At 47.1% G+C, this 15,615-nt stretch overlaps 1 protein-coding gene across 1 annotated transcript in view; it reads left to right on the top strand.

Annotated features, from left to right (window-relative positions):
* The window catches only part of KATNIP (katanin interacting protein), a 201,408-nt gene that overhangs the window by 95,042 nt on the left and 90,751 nt on the right, over positions 1 to 15,615 (top strand). The window contains exons 7-8 of the mRNA XM_033841133.2: positions 1,216 to 1,483; positions 8,017 to 8,148. Coding sequence (XP_033697024.1) covers positions 1,216 to 1,483; positions 8,017 to 8,148 — 400 coding nt within the window. The remainder of the gene's footprint in view (positions 1 to 1,215; positions 1,484 to 8,016; positions 8,149 to 15,615) is intronic.

Genomic DNA, 15,615 nt, shown 5'->3' with positions numbered 1-15,615 from the left:
TACAAGTTCCTCTTACCATATAACTATAGGACACAGTTTGGCTAAGATTCTGCTGCCACATAACACGATTTTCTGTCCTCTAGTTCCCAATAACGTGGTCCTTATTTCCTGAGCCCTCACCAGCAGCACCTTTGATGTCCGTATTTCTATCATTGGGCTTTTTAGGATGATTTCTCTAAGATGATCAAAGTTTTCTGTGTGGTGCTTCTCACTTGTCCATGAGCCCTCATTAATTCAGTGGGTCCAGGAATAAGGACTTGGACATCTTTGGGGAATCATTGTTCAGCCTACCACACAACCGTTAAGTTTATGGTCAACCGTAAACCTGATTGCTTCTCACGCTCTCACAACTATGTTAGTTACTACGAGGGCTACAGGGATAGCATAGCGAGGCTAACCAAACATACTGGTTTCCCCAGACAGTCCAGTGCACACTTTCGTCCCAGTATAAATGTAGCAGTGCCTTTATTCCCCTTCCAAAGTATCCTGGGGACTTCCCTGGTGGTGCAGTGGTTAAGAATCCTCCTGCCAATGCAGGGGACACGGGTTCGAGCCCTGGTCCAGGAAGATCCCCACCCACATGGCGTGGAGCAGCTAAGCCCGTGCACCACAACTACTGAGCCTGTGCTCTAGAGCCCGTGAGCCACAACTGCTGAGCCCGTGAGCCACAACTACTGGAGCCCGCGTGCCTAGAGCCCACGCTCCGCAACAAGAGAAGCCACCGCAATGAGAAGCCCGCACATCGCAGCAAAGAGTAGCCCCCACTCTCCGCTTTCCATGACTTAGAGAAAAGCCTGCGCGCAAAGACGAAGACCCAATGCAGCCAAAAATAAATAAATAAATAAATTCAAAGTATCCTGGCTTCAGTGATAAATTTTTTGATCACTGTAAGTATAGCTTAATGCTTGGTCTTAAGATTGTAAATCTACAATCTCTTAGAGGCAGAAGACATATGAAAAAATTTGCAAACAGCTACAGAAAACCACAATTAATACTATAAAACCAAACTCTGCTCCATCCAGAGGAGAGTTTCTTATTTGTCCCTGACCCTTTGTTTTCTCATCCTCAAAGTGAGCATAACACGTGGGTTGAGATGGTTTTGGTAAACGTTAGCTTCATGGGAATAGTTCTTTGATTCTAATGATCTATTTTCAAAAGAGTTTTTCCTCAAAGGAACATATTTTATTTTTCACTTCTCTTCTTGACTTTTGGCAGGAGCTAAGAAAAAGCCTGGAACTTAGTGTCAACCTACAAAGGAAAGAAGAGGATGGTTCCAGTGATGAGTACGACTCTATCGAAGAAGATGTACTCTCTGAGCCGGAGCCTGAGGACCAGGTGCTGGTGGGTCGTCCTAGAGATGACTCCCCTCTTCCCAGTGGGGACTCCGTGCAGAAGAATGTTTCCGAGGACCAGGAGACAGAAGGACACCCTCCCCAGGGCCCAGATACCCTCGTAGTGCTGGAATTTAACCCAGCTTCCAAAAGTAAGCTCTGTCTTATATGGCATATCTTTGCCTTTGATGTCTCTGGATCTAATAATAGGACTTAAATTTCCAGTGGTACTTTGAATTCAGCTTTGGGTAGACCATCTCACAGGCCAGGGTATATATCACTCAGGTCTCTGCTGATTGCAAGAGGTGAAGGCTCCCAGAAGCTTACAGACGACCCTGAAATTCCAGATGGTAAATGTCTGGCAGATAGTTGTAGGGGGCTGTCCTGTGCATTGTAGGAAGTTTACCAGCATCTATGCGGCAACTGGCTAGTGAAACTGACTTGAGCAAAAGGGACTGTTTATTGACTTGGATAACTAAGGAGTCCAGGGCTGCAGTAGGACTCATTTCCATTCCCCTCCCCTCCCCTTCCCTTCTTCCTTTTCTCCCTCTTCTCTCTTCCTTCTTTTGTCTTGGCACCATTCTAAAGTGGGCTTTCCACATATAGACACAGAATTGAGACACTGGCTTTGCAACTCCATCAGAAAATGGATTTCTCTTCCTAAAAGCTCCAGCAAAAGTCCCAGACTTGGCTCTTGAACCCACGTGGGGTCACATCTCTGAACTAGTCACTGTGGCTCTGATTGCCAGGTCCGGCCAACAGGACTGGGGGTGTGGTTATCGCCACCCAAACCACATGGACGGAGATAGTAGTTTCCAAAGGAAAATTAAGGTGAATCTGAAGGAGAAGGAAAGCAGCTGGGCACCAACAGCAGTTGTCCACTGGAGAAGGTTTTTCAGAAATCACCCTAGAAGGTAGAGTCAACAGAACAATGGGTGGGTGGCAAGGAGGGTTACGGTTAGGGCATTCTCCCCAAAGCCGGAGGTGCCGTATTTCCTGAACCAAATACCAAGACCAACCAATGGGGAAGCATGAGTGAACCTAAGGAAGGAGAAATGAGGGAGTGTTTGAAATCGGGCAGTGAGTATATTCGTCTGCCCAGGCTGCCGTAACGAAGTACACAGACCAGGGGTGGCATCAGCAGCCATGGAAATGTAATTTTTTTCACAGTTCTGGAGGCTAGAAATCCAAGATCAGGGCTTCGGCAAGCTTGGTGTCTTCTGAGGCCTCTGTCCTTGGCTTGCAGGTGGCTACCTTCTCCCTGTGTCCTCACATGGTGTTCCCTCTGTGTGTCCCTGTGTCCTAATCTCCTCTTCTTATAAGGACACCGGTCATGTTGGCTTAGCACACACCCTGAAGGCCTCATTTTACCGTAACTACCTCTCTAGTGACCCTATCTCCAAATACAGCCACATTCTGAGGTACTGGGGGTTAGGACTTGAACCTATGAGTCTTGGGGGGACATAATAATAGGCAGCTCTGGAAAATCTACACCCCACGGTTGATGTCTCCAGCGAAGAGAACATTTGTCCCTCCGACATGCTCTCACCTCCTTGCTGGGCTGTTCCCTCCACCTAGATCACCACATTTCCTTTCCTCTCCACTCTGACCCATGAAACCTGGCTCCCTGCTTTTTCCTCGAGACTCAGCTCAGAGGCTGCTTCCTCCAGGAAGCCTTCTTGGCATTCCCAGCCTGGCCAGCTAGGTCGGTGCCTGCTCTGCTCCTGTAGCATCATCATGACACTAGTCTCAATGCCGGCAGTTGCCTTTCTCTCCCTCAGGCCTGTGAGCTCTGCCAGGGCACAGGCCAGCTCTTCCCCTCTGTTGCATCCCCAGCTTGCAGCCTTCACCTGCCACATTCAAGCCATTTGGGAAATCTTTAAAATAAACGAAGGGCTATGCCCACCTGCTAAAGCATCTGGTGGTCACAGCAATGAACAGACCCATTTGAATGAGAACCACTGGGGCTGCGTCGTTGCTGTGGATTGTGTTTCCTCCAAGGGGAAGGGAAGTGCTGTGAGGGGGTTGACTGGGCCCCTGCCCTGGAAACAGGGGTGTGGCGGGGATGGAGGTGGGAGTGGGTATGACAGTCACTTCCGGGTGTGGAGGACCAGACCACAGAAGGGGAGCAACTGGACCCCAGGCAGTTTAATAGTGATACTGGGCATAAAGCTAAAGGAGAGAACTTCACTTTCTTGCCATTTTACATTTTTTAACAATTAGATTGCTTGGCAGGCCCCGAGTTGACCCTGGTGATGTCTGCTGAAGGCGGCGGGTGCCCAGTCTGCAGTACACGAAGGCGGCACGAACACCCTCTACCGCCGCTCTCAGCCGCCCCTTTCATCTGCAGCCCCCGGCTGTCTTCTCAGCCCCAGCAGGAGACAGGCTCCCACCAAGGGGAGCAAGAAGGAGGCTGAGGGGCCTGTTACAAGGTCTCCCGAGACCCCAGCATGGGATTGGAGTTCTGAGATGGTCCTGAGTGTTTACTCAAGAACAGTCAGCAGTAACCTGAAAAGATGTGCTTGGTTCTGGGCTGTTCATTCATGCACCGGGCACGCATCATGCCCCAGGCACTGCGCTGGGACAAGATGGGCCCACTCATTCCACGTCATTTAATCCTAGCAGGGAAAACAGACAATAAGCACATAACTACATAAATAATAATCGCCAACACTTACTGAGTTGTTATTAATGTGAGCCAAGAGCTATTCCAAGGGCTTTACTTATGTCCCTCATTAAATCCTCACCCGCACATTAAATCTCAACCCCAAGGGAAGTCCTGTCATTGTACTTGTTTTACAGAGGGGAAACTGAAGCATAGAGAGGTCAAATAACTTGCCCAAGGTCACACAGCTAGGAAAGGGCAGAGTGGAATTGAATCTGCAGCAGTCTGAGCCCAGAGCCTGCACTCTTAATCTTTAGGCTAAATAAATAAACCAGATGAAGTTACAAAGTGATAATTAGGCTTTGAGGAGCCAGTAAGTAACCCCACCCCACTCTGCTTTCCCTTCTAAATTGTGAAACAAATGAGAAATGATCATGGATGGAAGGTGAGCAAATGATTACCTCTCCAACTGAAAGTACTGCCCCTCTGCCGTAGACTGACCCCTGACCCCAGATGTTGGCAGAGCTGGACCGCTGATGGCATCCGCATGGTAGAAGGGGGCCATGTGACCTGACGGCACCCCCCGCCCCACCCCAGCCCACAGAAGAGGGAAGAAGGAAGGCCTGGGCTGAGCCCCGATGGCTTCCTGCCCCCACTCTCTCCCATCCCATTTGTCCTCCTTGTGAGCAAGGGGCAGTGGATGAGCGGCACAGAGAAAGGCAGAAGTTATTTTTCTATTAACTGGAAAGGGGAGGGCTGGGTCATGGGTTAGGAATTCAGGGAGGAGGAGAGAATGGTACCCTGATGGTCTTGAAAGTTGTGAAGATTATAAAACAGGACACTGGTTGGGCGATGGGGGTCAGAGAAGGATGCTAGTAGCTGGAATGGTCAGAAAAGCCTTCTCAGAGGAGGTGCTGTTTAAGCTGGGACAGGAATGAGGAAGAGAAAGCAGTCATGGAAACAGCAATCCAGGTCCAGGGATCAGAAAGCACAAAAGGCTTGGAGAGGGAAGGAGCTTGGTGTACCCAAGTACAGAGAAAGGGCCAGTATGGCTGCAGCCGAGTGAGTCGGGGCCAGGGGTGGGGGGAGGGTGGTACAAAATGAGTGAACCCAGGCCACTTTCCATGAAGACCTGATGGTTTAGGATTGCACCAAGAGTCTGGGTCCTTTGGTGCCCTGAGAAATATCCTTGTATAGACTTTTGATGGCCAAGGCAGACCTCCACCAGCGTTGCAGGAGGGCAGTCTTAAGGAGAGGAGGGAGCCAGGAGACAGGGAATGAAGTGGTTAAGGGCAGGGCTCTGAGCCAGGCAGGCCTGGTCAAATCCTGATTCCCTCACTTCCTAGCTCTGTGTTGTTGGACAAACGACTTGAACCTCAGAGCCTTACTCTGCAATAGTATGTATTAGTTTTCTGCTGCTGCTATAACAACTTAGCCCAAACTTGTTGGCTTAAAACAATACCAACTTTTTATCTTATAGTTCTGTGGGTCAGAAGTTTGACATGAGTCTCACTGAGCTAAAATCACAGTGTCAGCAAGGCTATGTTCCTTCTGGAAGCTCTAGGGGAAAATGTGTTTCCTTGCCTTTTCCAGCTCCTAGAGGCTGTCACATACCTTGGCTCCTGGCCGCCTTCCAAGCTGGCAACGTTGCATCTCTCTGTGCTTTTCTTCTACAGTGACGTCTCCCTTTGATCTTCCTCTTCTGCAGCACTTTTCCACCTGTGTGCTGCTCACGCACATGTGTTTTATTGTGGCAAAATATACATAACATAGAATTTACCGTCTTCACCCTTTTTAAGAGCACAATTCGGTGTCACGAAGTACACTCACATTGTTGTGTAACCATCACCACTATCTATCACCAGAAGTTTTTCATCATCCCAAACTGAAACTCTGTCCCTCTTCCACTTTTAAGAACCCTTGTGATTACATTGGGTCCAGCAGAATAATCCAAAATAACGTCCCTAGTTTAAGGTCAGCTGATGAGCACAGTCAGTTCCCCTTTGCCTTGTAGCCTAACACAGTCACAGCTTCCGGAAATTAGGATGTGGCCATTTTTGAGGTCCATTATTCTACCTACCCTCCACCAACTAGGATGGCTGGGGAAACACATGAGACAGTGTGTGCCAAGGATCTGTCCCGGTGCCTGGGCACTCAGGAGGCTGAACTGAATACATGCTGGCTGTCGTTCTTACCATCATCAGCATATTTTCAGCACCTAGACAGCCAATCTCCATTTGGGCATTGGCCCCTCTCCATTCTTTGTCTTGTCCCACTGGACATGGTGGCTTCTCGCTCACACACAGGTCTGCCCTTGGGCCCTGGATATCAGGCCAACCAGGGAGCAGCCACCTGAGAAAGTGTAGAGAAACACGTGTCCTTTGCAAAGTCAAGCGGGGATAGCAGAGAGGTTAGTGCAAGTCGGACAGACCCCACACTCGTCCCCAACATCTACCCTGACCTCCCAAGAATCCCATAGCGCCCTTGATTCTGGGGCTTCCCTCCTTTGGGCCACCACAGGCCCCAGGATTTCCTTTGAATTTGAGCAGACCCTTCCCAGGTTTTCTGCCTTCCCAGGCTGGAGGTTCCCAAGTCCAGGGACCTAACTCTTCTCCCTGCTTTTTCTCTTTATTCCATTTAGCCGCCTGCTCCGCTGCCCCCTGAGCTGCTTTCCTGCCTGGAGCCACTTTACCCTGACTTGTGCCATTTGCAAACCTTCTTCACAATTTTTTTTTTTTTGCCAAATTCACAGACCACTCATACTATTTTTTAGCTGTTATTTAAACCAGTCATCTTTCTTCTTTCCTTCTTTCCTTTTCTCTCCACCCCCTCACCCCTTCCTTCCTCACTCCTTTCTTTTCTTCCGTAATTCTAGGATTGTTCCACACAATAATATACATGAAATCAAGGTTTGATACACTGGTTGCTTATTTTTTTCCCATACACATTAAGATAGATAATTGCTTTCTTTTTTTAAATGTTTTTTATTTTTGGCAGCGTTGGGTCTTCATTGCGGCGCGCCGGCTTTCTCGAGTTGCGGCGAGCAGGAGCTACTCTTTGTTGCAGTGCACGGGCTTCTCGCTGTGGTGGCTTCTCTTGTTACAAAGCACGGGCTCTAGGCACACAGCCTTCAGTAGTTGTGGCACATGTGCTCAGTAGTTGTGGCTTGCGGGCTCTAGAGCGCAGGCTCAGTACTTGTGGCGCACAGGCTTAGTTGTTTCGCGGCATGTGGGATCTTCCCGGACCAGGGATCAAACCCATGTGCCCTGCTTTGGCAGGTGGATTCTTATCCACTGAGCCATCAGGGAAGTCCCAGTCATCACCTGTTTCACCAGTGGTCCAGGCACCCCACTTCGGGAAACACTGACTATAAATTATGGCCCGTGGGCCCTTCACTGTCTGGCTCCTCTCGCCAGCCCAGACCCTAGCCACTCACCTGCCACACGCATGTCAGCTCTCAAGACTTCACACACACTGTTCCCTGTGTCTGAATGCCCCCCTGTTCTGTGCCCTGGAGACACCCTGGTCATCTGTAAGTGTTCTCTTCAGTGTCTGCTGCATACCTGCCAGTCCTGTCCTCCAGGCTGCATGCTCCTCTGTGACCCTGGTACTGGATCCCTTCTTCTGTGCCAGCCCTGCTCTCTTATCCATTCAACCATCCTTTTCCTTGGCGAGAATGTGCCTCGAGGGCAGCAAACATGTCCTACTATACTTTTCCTGCTCTTGCATATCCTTGGTTACATCATTATTTTATGTATCTTGCTGCCAATTAAACCCAGTACCCCATTGTTTATAAGACTTGTCCCTATTCAGAAATGTTAAAACTTGAAAACCTGTGTGTGTCCTAGAAGAATTCACTTATTTACCAAAATGTGGTGCTTGGCACATAACGGCTCTCAGCAAACTTGTTTTGTTGTCTGCAGCAAATCCGAAACTAGCATGGTGCCTGGCACAGAGCTGGGATTCCATCAATATTTGTTGAATGAATAAGTGAACGCACAAATAAACAGATGCTGGAGCAGAATTTCCCAACTCTGCCTGCACTCAGTGTTTGACATATAAACTATTGTGTTTTTACAGGTAATAAAAAGGAAAGGAATTTGTCTGCTAAGCGGAAGGACAACGCTGAGGTCTTCATTCCCAGCAAACCCGAGCCAAACCGGAGCCCCCAGCCCCTGACCGTGTTCTCAGACCAGGAGAGGGCAAGCTCAAGTAAGAGTTCTGTGTGCACCCCCGAGCAGTTGGGACTGGGCTTTGGGTGAGTGGGGTGCCGTGATGGACCTCCTCCCCGAGGCCTGAGCTGACCTTTAGCAAATGTATTATTGGTCAATGTCTCCAGAGAAACAGAACCAATAGGATGTGTGTGTATATACATATGCAGATATATATATACATACATATAGAGAGAGAGAGAGAGAGAGAGAGAGAGGGGTGGAGAAATTTTTTTTTTCATTTTTTTTATTGAAGTATAGTTGATTTATAATGTTGTGTTAATTTCTGCTGCACAGCAAAATGACTCAGTTATACACATATATACATTCTTTTATATATTCTTTTCCATTATGGTTTACCCCAGGATATTGAATATCCTGTGCTATACAGTAGGACCTTGTTGTCCATCCATTCCGTATGTAATGCTTTTCATCTGCTAACCCCGTACTCCCAGTCCTTCCCTCCCCCAGAGAGCAATTTGTTGTAAGGAATTGGCTCATGCAATAAAGGAGGCTGCCAAGTCCAATCTATACGATGGGTCAGCAGGCTGGAGACCCAGGAAAAGTCAGTGTTCCAGTGCGAAGGCCATCAGGCAGGAAGGGCCAGTGTTGCAGATGAAATCTGGAGGCAGTCTGCTGGAGGAGTCTCTCTTGTTCGTGGGAGGATCAGCGTTTTTGTTTTATTGAGGCCTTCCACCGATTGGATGAGGCCCACCCACACTATGGAGGGCAGTCTGTTTTCTTCTGTCAATTAAAATGTTAATCTCACCCCCAAACACCCTCTCAAAAACATCCAGAATAGTGTTTGACCAAATAGCTGGGCTCCCCATGGCCTAGTCAAGTGGACACCTAAAATTAACTGTCACAGTTACTTTCTGGGTCTAAAACCAAGATGTGGTTATAATTGAAAATTTGTTTTATTTTTGTTTTTACTTTTAAATGAATTTGCTTACTTTATATGGGTAACAATACATGCAGATGATACTACATTCTAAAGGTACAAAGAAGTTTATGGTGAAAGGTCCGTGTGCCGCCCTTCTAATGAAATGAGGGGGTCCATTGATTGAGTACATACCATGAGCCAGCCACCATTGTAAGCTTTTATTTATTACAATCTACTATGTGTTTACTTATCATTTACTTATATACATTATATAGTTTACTTTTATATATATAAATTCTATATGAAATTTACTCACCTATATGCAGTAAGTCCCCTACATACGAACCTTCAAGTTGCAAACTTTCAAAGATGTGAACATGCATTCCATCAACGTCAGGCTTCAGTGAAATTGCAGCTCGCCCTCCGTCTCTTATTGCTGACGATCCTTCAGCTCTACCATCTCCCACCTCCTCTCCCTCCTCCAGTCAGTAACTGTTCTTGCCTGTTCACTCGATGCCAGCCCCCGTATGCCAGCTGTTGTACTGCACTACTGTACTTTTCAAGGTACTGTACTGTAAGATTTTAAATGTTTGGTTGTTGTTTTTGTTTGTTTGTTTTTTTGGCCACACTGTGCACGGCGTGTGGGATCTTAATTCCCCAACCAGCGATCGAACCCACAACCCCTGCATTGGGAGCACAGAGTCTTAACCACTGGACTGCCAGGGAAGTCCCCTAAAAATGTTTTCTTTATTTTTTGTGTTTGTGTTTTATGTATTATTTGTGTGAAAAGTATTATAAACCTATTATGGTACAGCACTATATAGCTGACTATGTTAGTTGGGTATCTAGGCAAACTCTGTTGGACTTATGAATAAATTGGACTTACGAACCCAGTCTCGGAACAGAACTCATTCGTATGTAGGGCACTTACTGTATAAGTAAATTATATATGTAATTTATATGTGTAGGTAAATTATAATCCTTATCACCAGGCTTTGAGGTGGGTTCTCCGACTGTGTCCATTTCTCAGATGAGGAACTGAGGCACAGAGCAGGTGATTCACACAGCTGGAAATCAGCAGATGTAGGCCTCAAACCCTGGTGGAGTGACTCCACTGCTGTGTCCTTAACCAGCAGACTGCACACACTGGAGGCTGCAGATGAAACATCTCAGTCTGAGGCTGTGGATCCAAACTAGTGGCTGGAGTGACTCTGTGAGGGCAACTTGCTTCTGATTTCTGTGATCCAAAGAAGCTCAGAGAGCTCAAGGCATCCTGGTGTCCTAAGAATTTGCAGCTGTGGGGTGCCTAGGGCACCCAGGCACAGCCCCAGGCAGCCAGCCTTGTTAGACAAGTGACCTCTGTGGCCAAGACATTCCATCCACGTTTACTGAGGAGCTGGAGGGACTGTTTCCTGCAGGGACGGGCCAAGGGACTTGGTGGCAGGAAGCAACCCCTACTCAAACAGTCACGGTTCCCAGATCTGGACCAGTGCACTCCGTGCATGAGGCCTGAGGCTTGAAGCTCTTTTCCCAGCAGCTCAGGGCAGATGGAAGGAGGCGGAGGAAGTGATAACAATCCTTCCACTGACTGGGCGTTTGTTCCCTGCTATGTAAATATTGTCTTGTTTGGATTCCCCGGAACCAGACTCTGAGATGAGGTCTCCAGAACAAGTAATCGAGTTGGGAGGTGGTCCCTGGAAGGGGACAGGAAAGGGGAGGAGCCCAAACTGGCTTCATCACCAAGCAAGTTCACTGGGCAAGTGGAGCTCCACCTGGCTGGGGAGCTCAGGGGACAGTGCTGAGCAGAAGCCTGCTCCCACCCCGGGGTGGATGAGGGACCCTCCCTTCGGTCCGGGGTTGTGGGCTGCGCCTGGTGGTGTTGACCCTCCAGTGCCCTGGCTCAGGAGGCTCCGGGTGCCGGTGGAGCCCTGAGGCAGAGCTGCAGGTGGAGGTCTGGCTAACGTGGCACCCAAGCATTCCCTGATTAACCCTTATCAAGCCGCAAACTAATGGGGGGAAAAGACCGTACTAACACAAGGCAAAGCATTTTTAGATAGCAAGTGATAAAAAGAGTGGATTGAAGGAAAAGCATCTACATCAACCCATGTAAATGAACTTTCAAAGGTGGTGTGATCTTTGGGCACAGCCAGACCCCAGTAATTAAAGTATGTCAGCAGTCTGCCTCTCCCCACCTCTGCCACAGCTTCTCCTTTATGCCCTACATTCTCAGAAAGGCTCTTAGGGTGGTGAGACAGCCCACCAGCAGCTCTGGGCTGACAGCCCACCAGCCCAGAAACCCTGGCAGAAAATAGGCCCGGCAGACTCTGCAGCCTGACCACCTGGTACAAATCCTTCCCGTCCACCTACCAGCTCTGTGACCTTGGGCAGGTTACTTAACCTCTCTGGGCCTCACTCTCCCATCTGCCAAACAGGGATAAGAGTAAGACTGTCCTCTGAGGGTCAGTATAAGGATTAAAGGACTGGATGGATAGCTTGCTTAGAGGAGCACCTGGCTCAGAGCAAGTGCTTGCTCAGGGTCAGCTGGTGGAGAGTGTGGAGGGCAAGCCCTGAGCCATTGTTTCTTCTACACCTGGACTGGCTCCACTGACCACTGCTCGAGTTGACAGGACTCCAGTCTACTGCTGGTGTTCACTCTATGTGAAAAATTTAAAAATGCCTTTTTAGAAAATTCCTCCAAGACGAGTTATTAAGGGCTTCCCTGGTGGTGCAGTGGTTGAGAGTCTGCCTGCTGATGCAGGGGACGCGGGTTTGTGCCCTGGTCTGGGAAGATCCCACATGCCGCGGAGCGGCTGGGCCCGTGAGCCATGGCCCCTGAGCCTGCGTGTCCAGAGCCTGTGCTCCGCAATGGGAGAGGCCACAACAGTGAGAGGCCCACGTACCGCAAAAAAAAAAAAAAAAAAAAAAAAGACAAGGTGTTAAAAGAAATGAAACCAAGGGTAGAGTGCCACTGTGCAGGAAACTTCCAGAGCCCCTGGTAGAGTGGGAGCAGCACAGTGGCAGTCAAGCACCCTTCCCAGCCGTCCTACTGGGCTCACTGGGATCTCCCTCCTTCATGTGCTGGCCATGATCACTAAATATTTACGTTTCTGGGTAATAAAATGAAGAACCAGCACTTACAAAGCACTGAACCAGCTCCCAGGCTGTGTTTTGTACCACACGTGTTAATCTTGCATTTAATCACCCAAACAACCCCGTGCAGTGGGTACTGCTATTATCAACACTATTATACAGAGGAAACCAAGGCACAGAGAGGTTGAGGAATCTGTCCAAGGTCACACAGCCAGTAAGTGTAAAGCCAGTGTTTAAAACCTGGCTGCAGAGTATCTGTTCTAAATCACTCCACTGCATGGCCCCTCGTGTGTCAACTAAACTGCTATTTGCTTGCGACATACCCACATCAGTCTAGTTCTAAGCAATGACGTGCCTAAAATCCACAGGTTGGAGTCACTTGTTCTGTTTTTTCTAATGTTCATTAATATAAATATATAGTTAACATTTTTAAAGTTAAACCATGTATCAGCTAAAATCATTTCAAATACTGTATTCATTTCCCAGGGCTGCTGTAACAAAGTACCACAATCTGATTGGCTTAAACAATAGAAAGTTATTGTGTCACATTTCTGGAGGCTGGGAAGTCCAAGATCAAGGTGTCAGCAGGGCCATGTTCCTTCTGAAGGCACTAGGGGTGAATCTGCACCAGGCTTCTCTCCTAGCTTCTGGTATTTCCTTGCCTTGTGGCAACATAACTCCAACCTTCACCTGGTGCTTTCCTGTATACACTGGGTCCAAGTTTCCCCTTTTTATAAGGGTACCAGTCATATTGGATTGAGACCCACCCTAATGACCTCATCTTAACTCGATCATCAGCAAAGACCCTATTTCCAAATAAGGTCACATTCACAGGTACTAGGAGGTTAAGACTTCAACAAGTCAACTGTAACACACACCTTCATGTACAGTTTTTTGAGAAGTCGAGCTTCATTGATTATTTATAATCTGCCTTTCTCCAAGAAGTTCTGACATGTTCTAGCAAATTTTGTAGTGCAAGAAGACTTTAACAAATATGTAAGGAAATGAAGGTAAAGGGAAAACAAGAGTAGGAACAATAAGTTGACGCCAAGGGGTGAACAGATGAATGCCTCAGGGGGTCACACTCATGACTTTGAGTTTCCTGACCACCATGGCAAGGAAGCAATGCATTCACATAAACAGCACATGTCACTGGGTCCATCTGGTAAAAATCAGATTACCAGCTGTCCCTGGCACTTGGTTCTCAGTTTGTCCCATTGACTCCCTCAAAGAGGACACTGTTTGAGGTGGCGGAATCCTCATTTTGAACAGGTTTGGAGGTCAGCCTTTATCTGTTAAGTATACATGGCTCCTACATAGGCCAAATTTGAAAAAAAGGAAAGTTGAAACCCATGGCATTGTTACCACCCTCATACTGAAATGGGATGACATTGGAGCCACATGTCCCACGGGGATGAGGTTCTAAAGGTCAAAAAAAAGTGCAGGTGGTTAAAGCTACCCTTGAAAATCCCTCAGACTGATGATCAAGTGCAGCGTATGGCTCCTTCTAGAAAACCCCATACAGCCACGTCACCTCTCCTGAAGCCCAAGAGTCATTGCTCCTCCAGGGTGGGGACAATCACAGCTTCTTGCTCAAGCCCCAGATGAAGCAGTTGGCCTTGTTTAGGGTCTGGTTGTAGGGAAAATGTGACTCTAAGCACTGGCATTATGCTGAGGTCACTGAGATATTCCTTCCTCCAGAGGCACAGGACCCTGAGACTTGCTGAAAGGACAGAAGACTCAAACCAGCTCTCACTTGTCCAGGCAAAATCTGGACTGCTTAGATGCTTTACTTTCTGTTTGTGGGGGGGACGTCTTTCTGGGGGGCATACAAAATCAGCCTTTTTATATCTTCCTGGTGAACTGAACCTTTTATCACCATGTGTTGTCTCTTTTTCACTCTAATAATGCTTTTGTCTTAAAGTTGACCAGCTTTCTTTTGCTTAGTGTTTATGTAGCGTATCCTTTTTCATCCTTTCATTTCAAACATTCTGCATCCTTACATTGGGGTTTGTCTCTTGTAAACCCCATGTAATTGGTTTTTATTTTTATCCTCTAACAATCGATGTGTTTTAATGGGCACATTTAGTCCATTTACGTTTAATGTAATTGCAGATATATTTAAGTTTAAATCTGCCATTTTATTGTTTGCTTTTTATTTGTTCTGCCTGTTTTATGTTCCTTTTTCTCTCCTTTCTTGCCCTATTCTGAACTGATTACTTTACATTATCCCTCTTTTTTCTTCTCTATTAGCTTGTTAGTTATACGTTCTTTTACTATTCTTTAGTCATTACCAGAGATTGCAGCATGTATTCTTGACTTATTAGAGTCTACTTTAAATTAGCAAGTTTACTGCTTCTCATTCAGTGGAGACCTTTCAACTGTGTAACTCCATTTACTCCCATCCAAAATTAAATGCTATTATTGTCATGCATTTTAATTCTCTCTAGATATTAAACCTCACCAGACATCATTATTATTATTAAAATAGTCAATAGTAATTTAGATTTGCCTACATTGTTAACCTTTCTGTGCCCTTCACGCCTGGCTCTTTCTAGGTCACCCTGACTCTCGGACTGTAGCCCTGAGTCTGTCACCAGCTCTCTTCAGTTTCTCAGCCTTGCAACAGCTCTTAGAATCAGCAGCACCTTGAGGGGAAACACTTCCCAGGTGCTGGGGTCACCTCTCTAGGTTTCTGTTCTCCTGCCTGTAACCCTTCACAGCCCTGTTCACTCTCCATGCCTTCAAACAGATTTCTTTTTATAAACAGATTTTTATACTACTATCTGGTCCAGGTTTTCTAGTTGTGCTCCAGGGACAGGTTGGTCTGGATTAGATAACCTGCCATTACCATAAGTGTAACCTATTGCCTGCTCTCTTAAAAGAGTTATTTCTCTCCTTGCTCCTTTATCTTTGGCCAAGGTCATAAAATTGAATTTATGTCAATTAAATGTACATATGGTGCAACTCCACGAGAGCTTAATTCCTCTCTATCACTATAACTGTCCCTTGTTCTAATGAAAGGGCCTCATGCCCTGGGTTACTTTGGTCTCTATCAATAAGCCTTCCAGGAAACTTCCAGAGACCTGTTGTCTTGTTGAAGGTGAAAGAAGATCAGTCTTTACTGCAGAAAGTTTACTGTCCAAGTCGTCAGTGCTCTAGGGAAGTTATATATCAGAACCACTTTACCCAGACAAGCTGCCAACCACAGAAATAAAGTAACAGCCCTCAGCGTGAGTGAATTAGAAGACCCTAACAGCCCTGCAGTTAGTGCAGTTAGCATTTCTGTCAAGAAAACCTGCAGCAGGAAGACCATTCTGCCAAAGTCCAGAGTCTCATAACATATGTCAGTGTTCATTATTAATAGCAAGTGTCAGAAATGCAAACTGGCTGAAGCAACAAAGGAAAATGTATCGCTCAGAGACCTGAAAAGTCCAGGACTATAGATCTGCCCTCAGGTATGGTGGGATCCAGGTACTCAGATGATGCTATCAC

Source organism: Tursiops truncatus, chromosome 15 (assembly GCF_011762595.2).
Source record: "Tursiops truncatus isolate mTurTru1 chromosome 15, mTurTru1.mat.Y, whole genome shotgun sequence".
NCBI classification, from domain to species: Eukaryota; Metazoa; Chordata; class Mammalia; order Artiodactyla; family Delphinidae; genus Tursiops; species Tursiops truncatus.
Note: the sequence above shows the minus strand (reverse complement) of the source record. Positions and strands in the feature narration are given on the sequence as shown.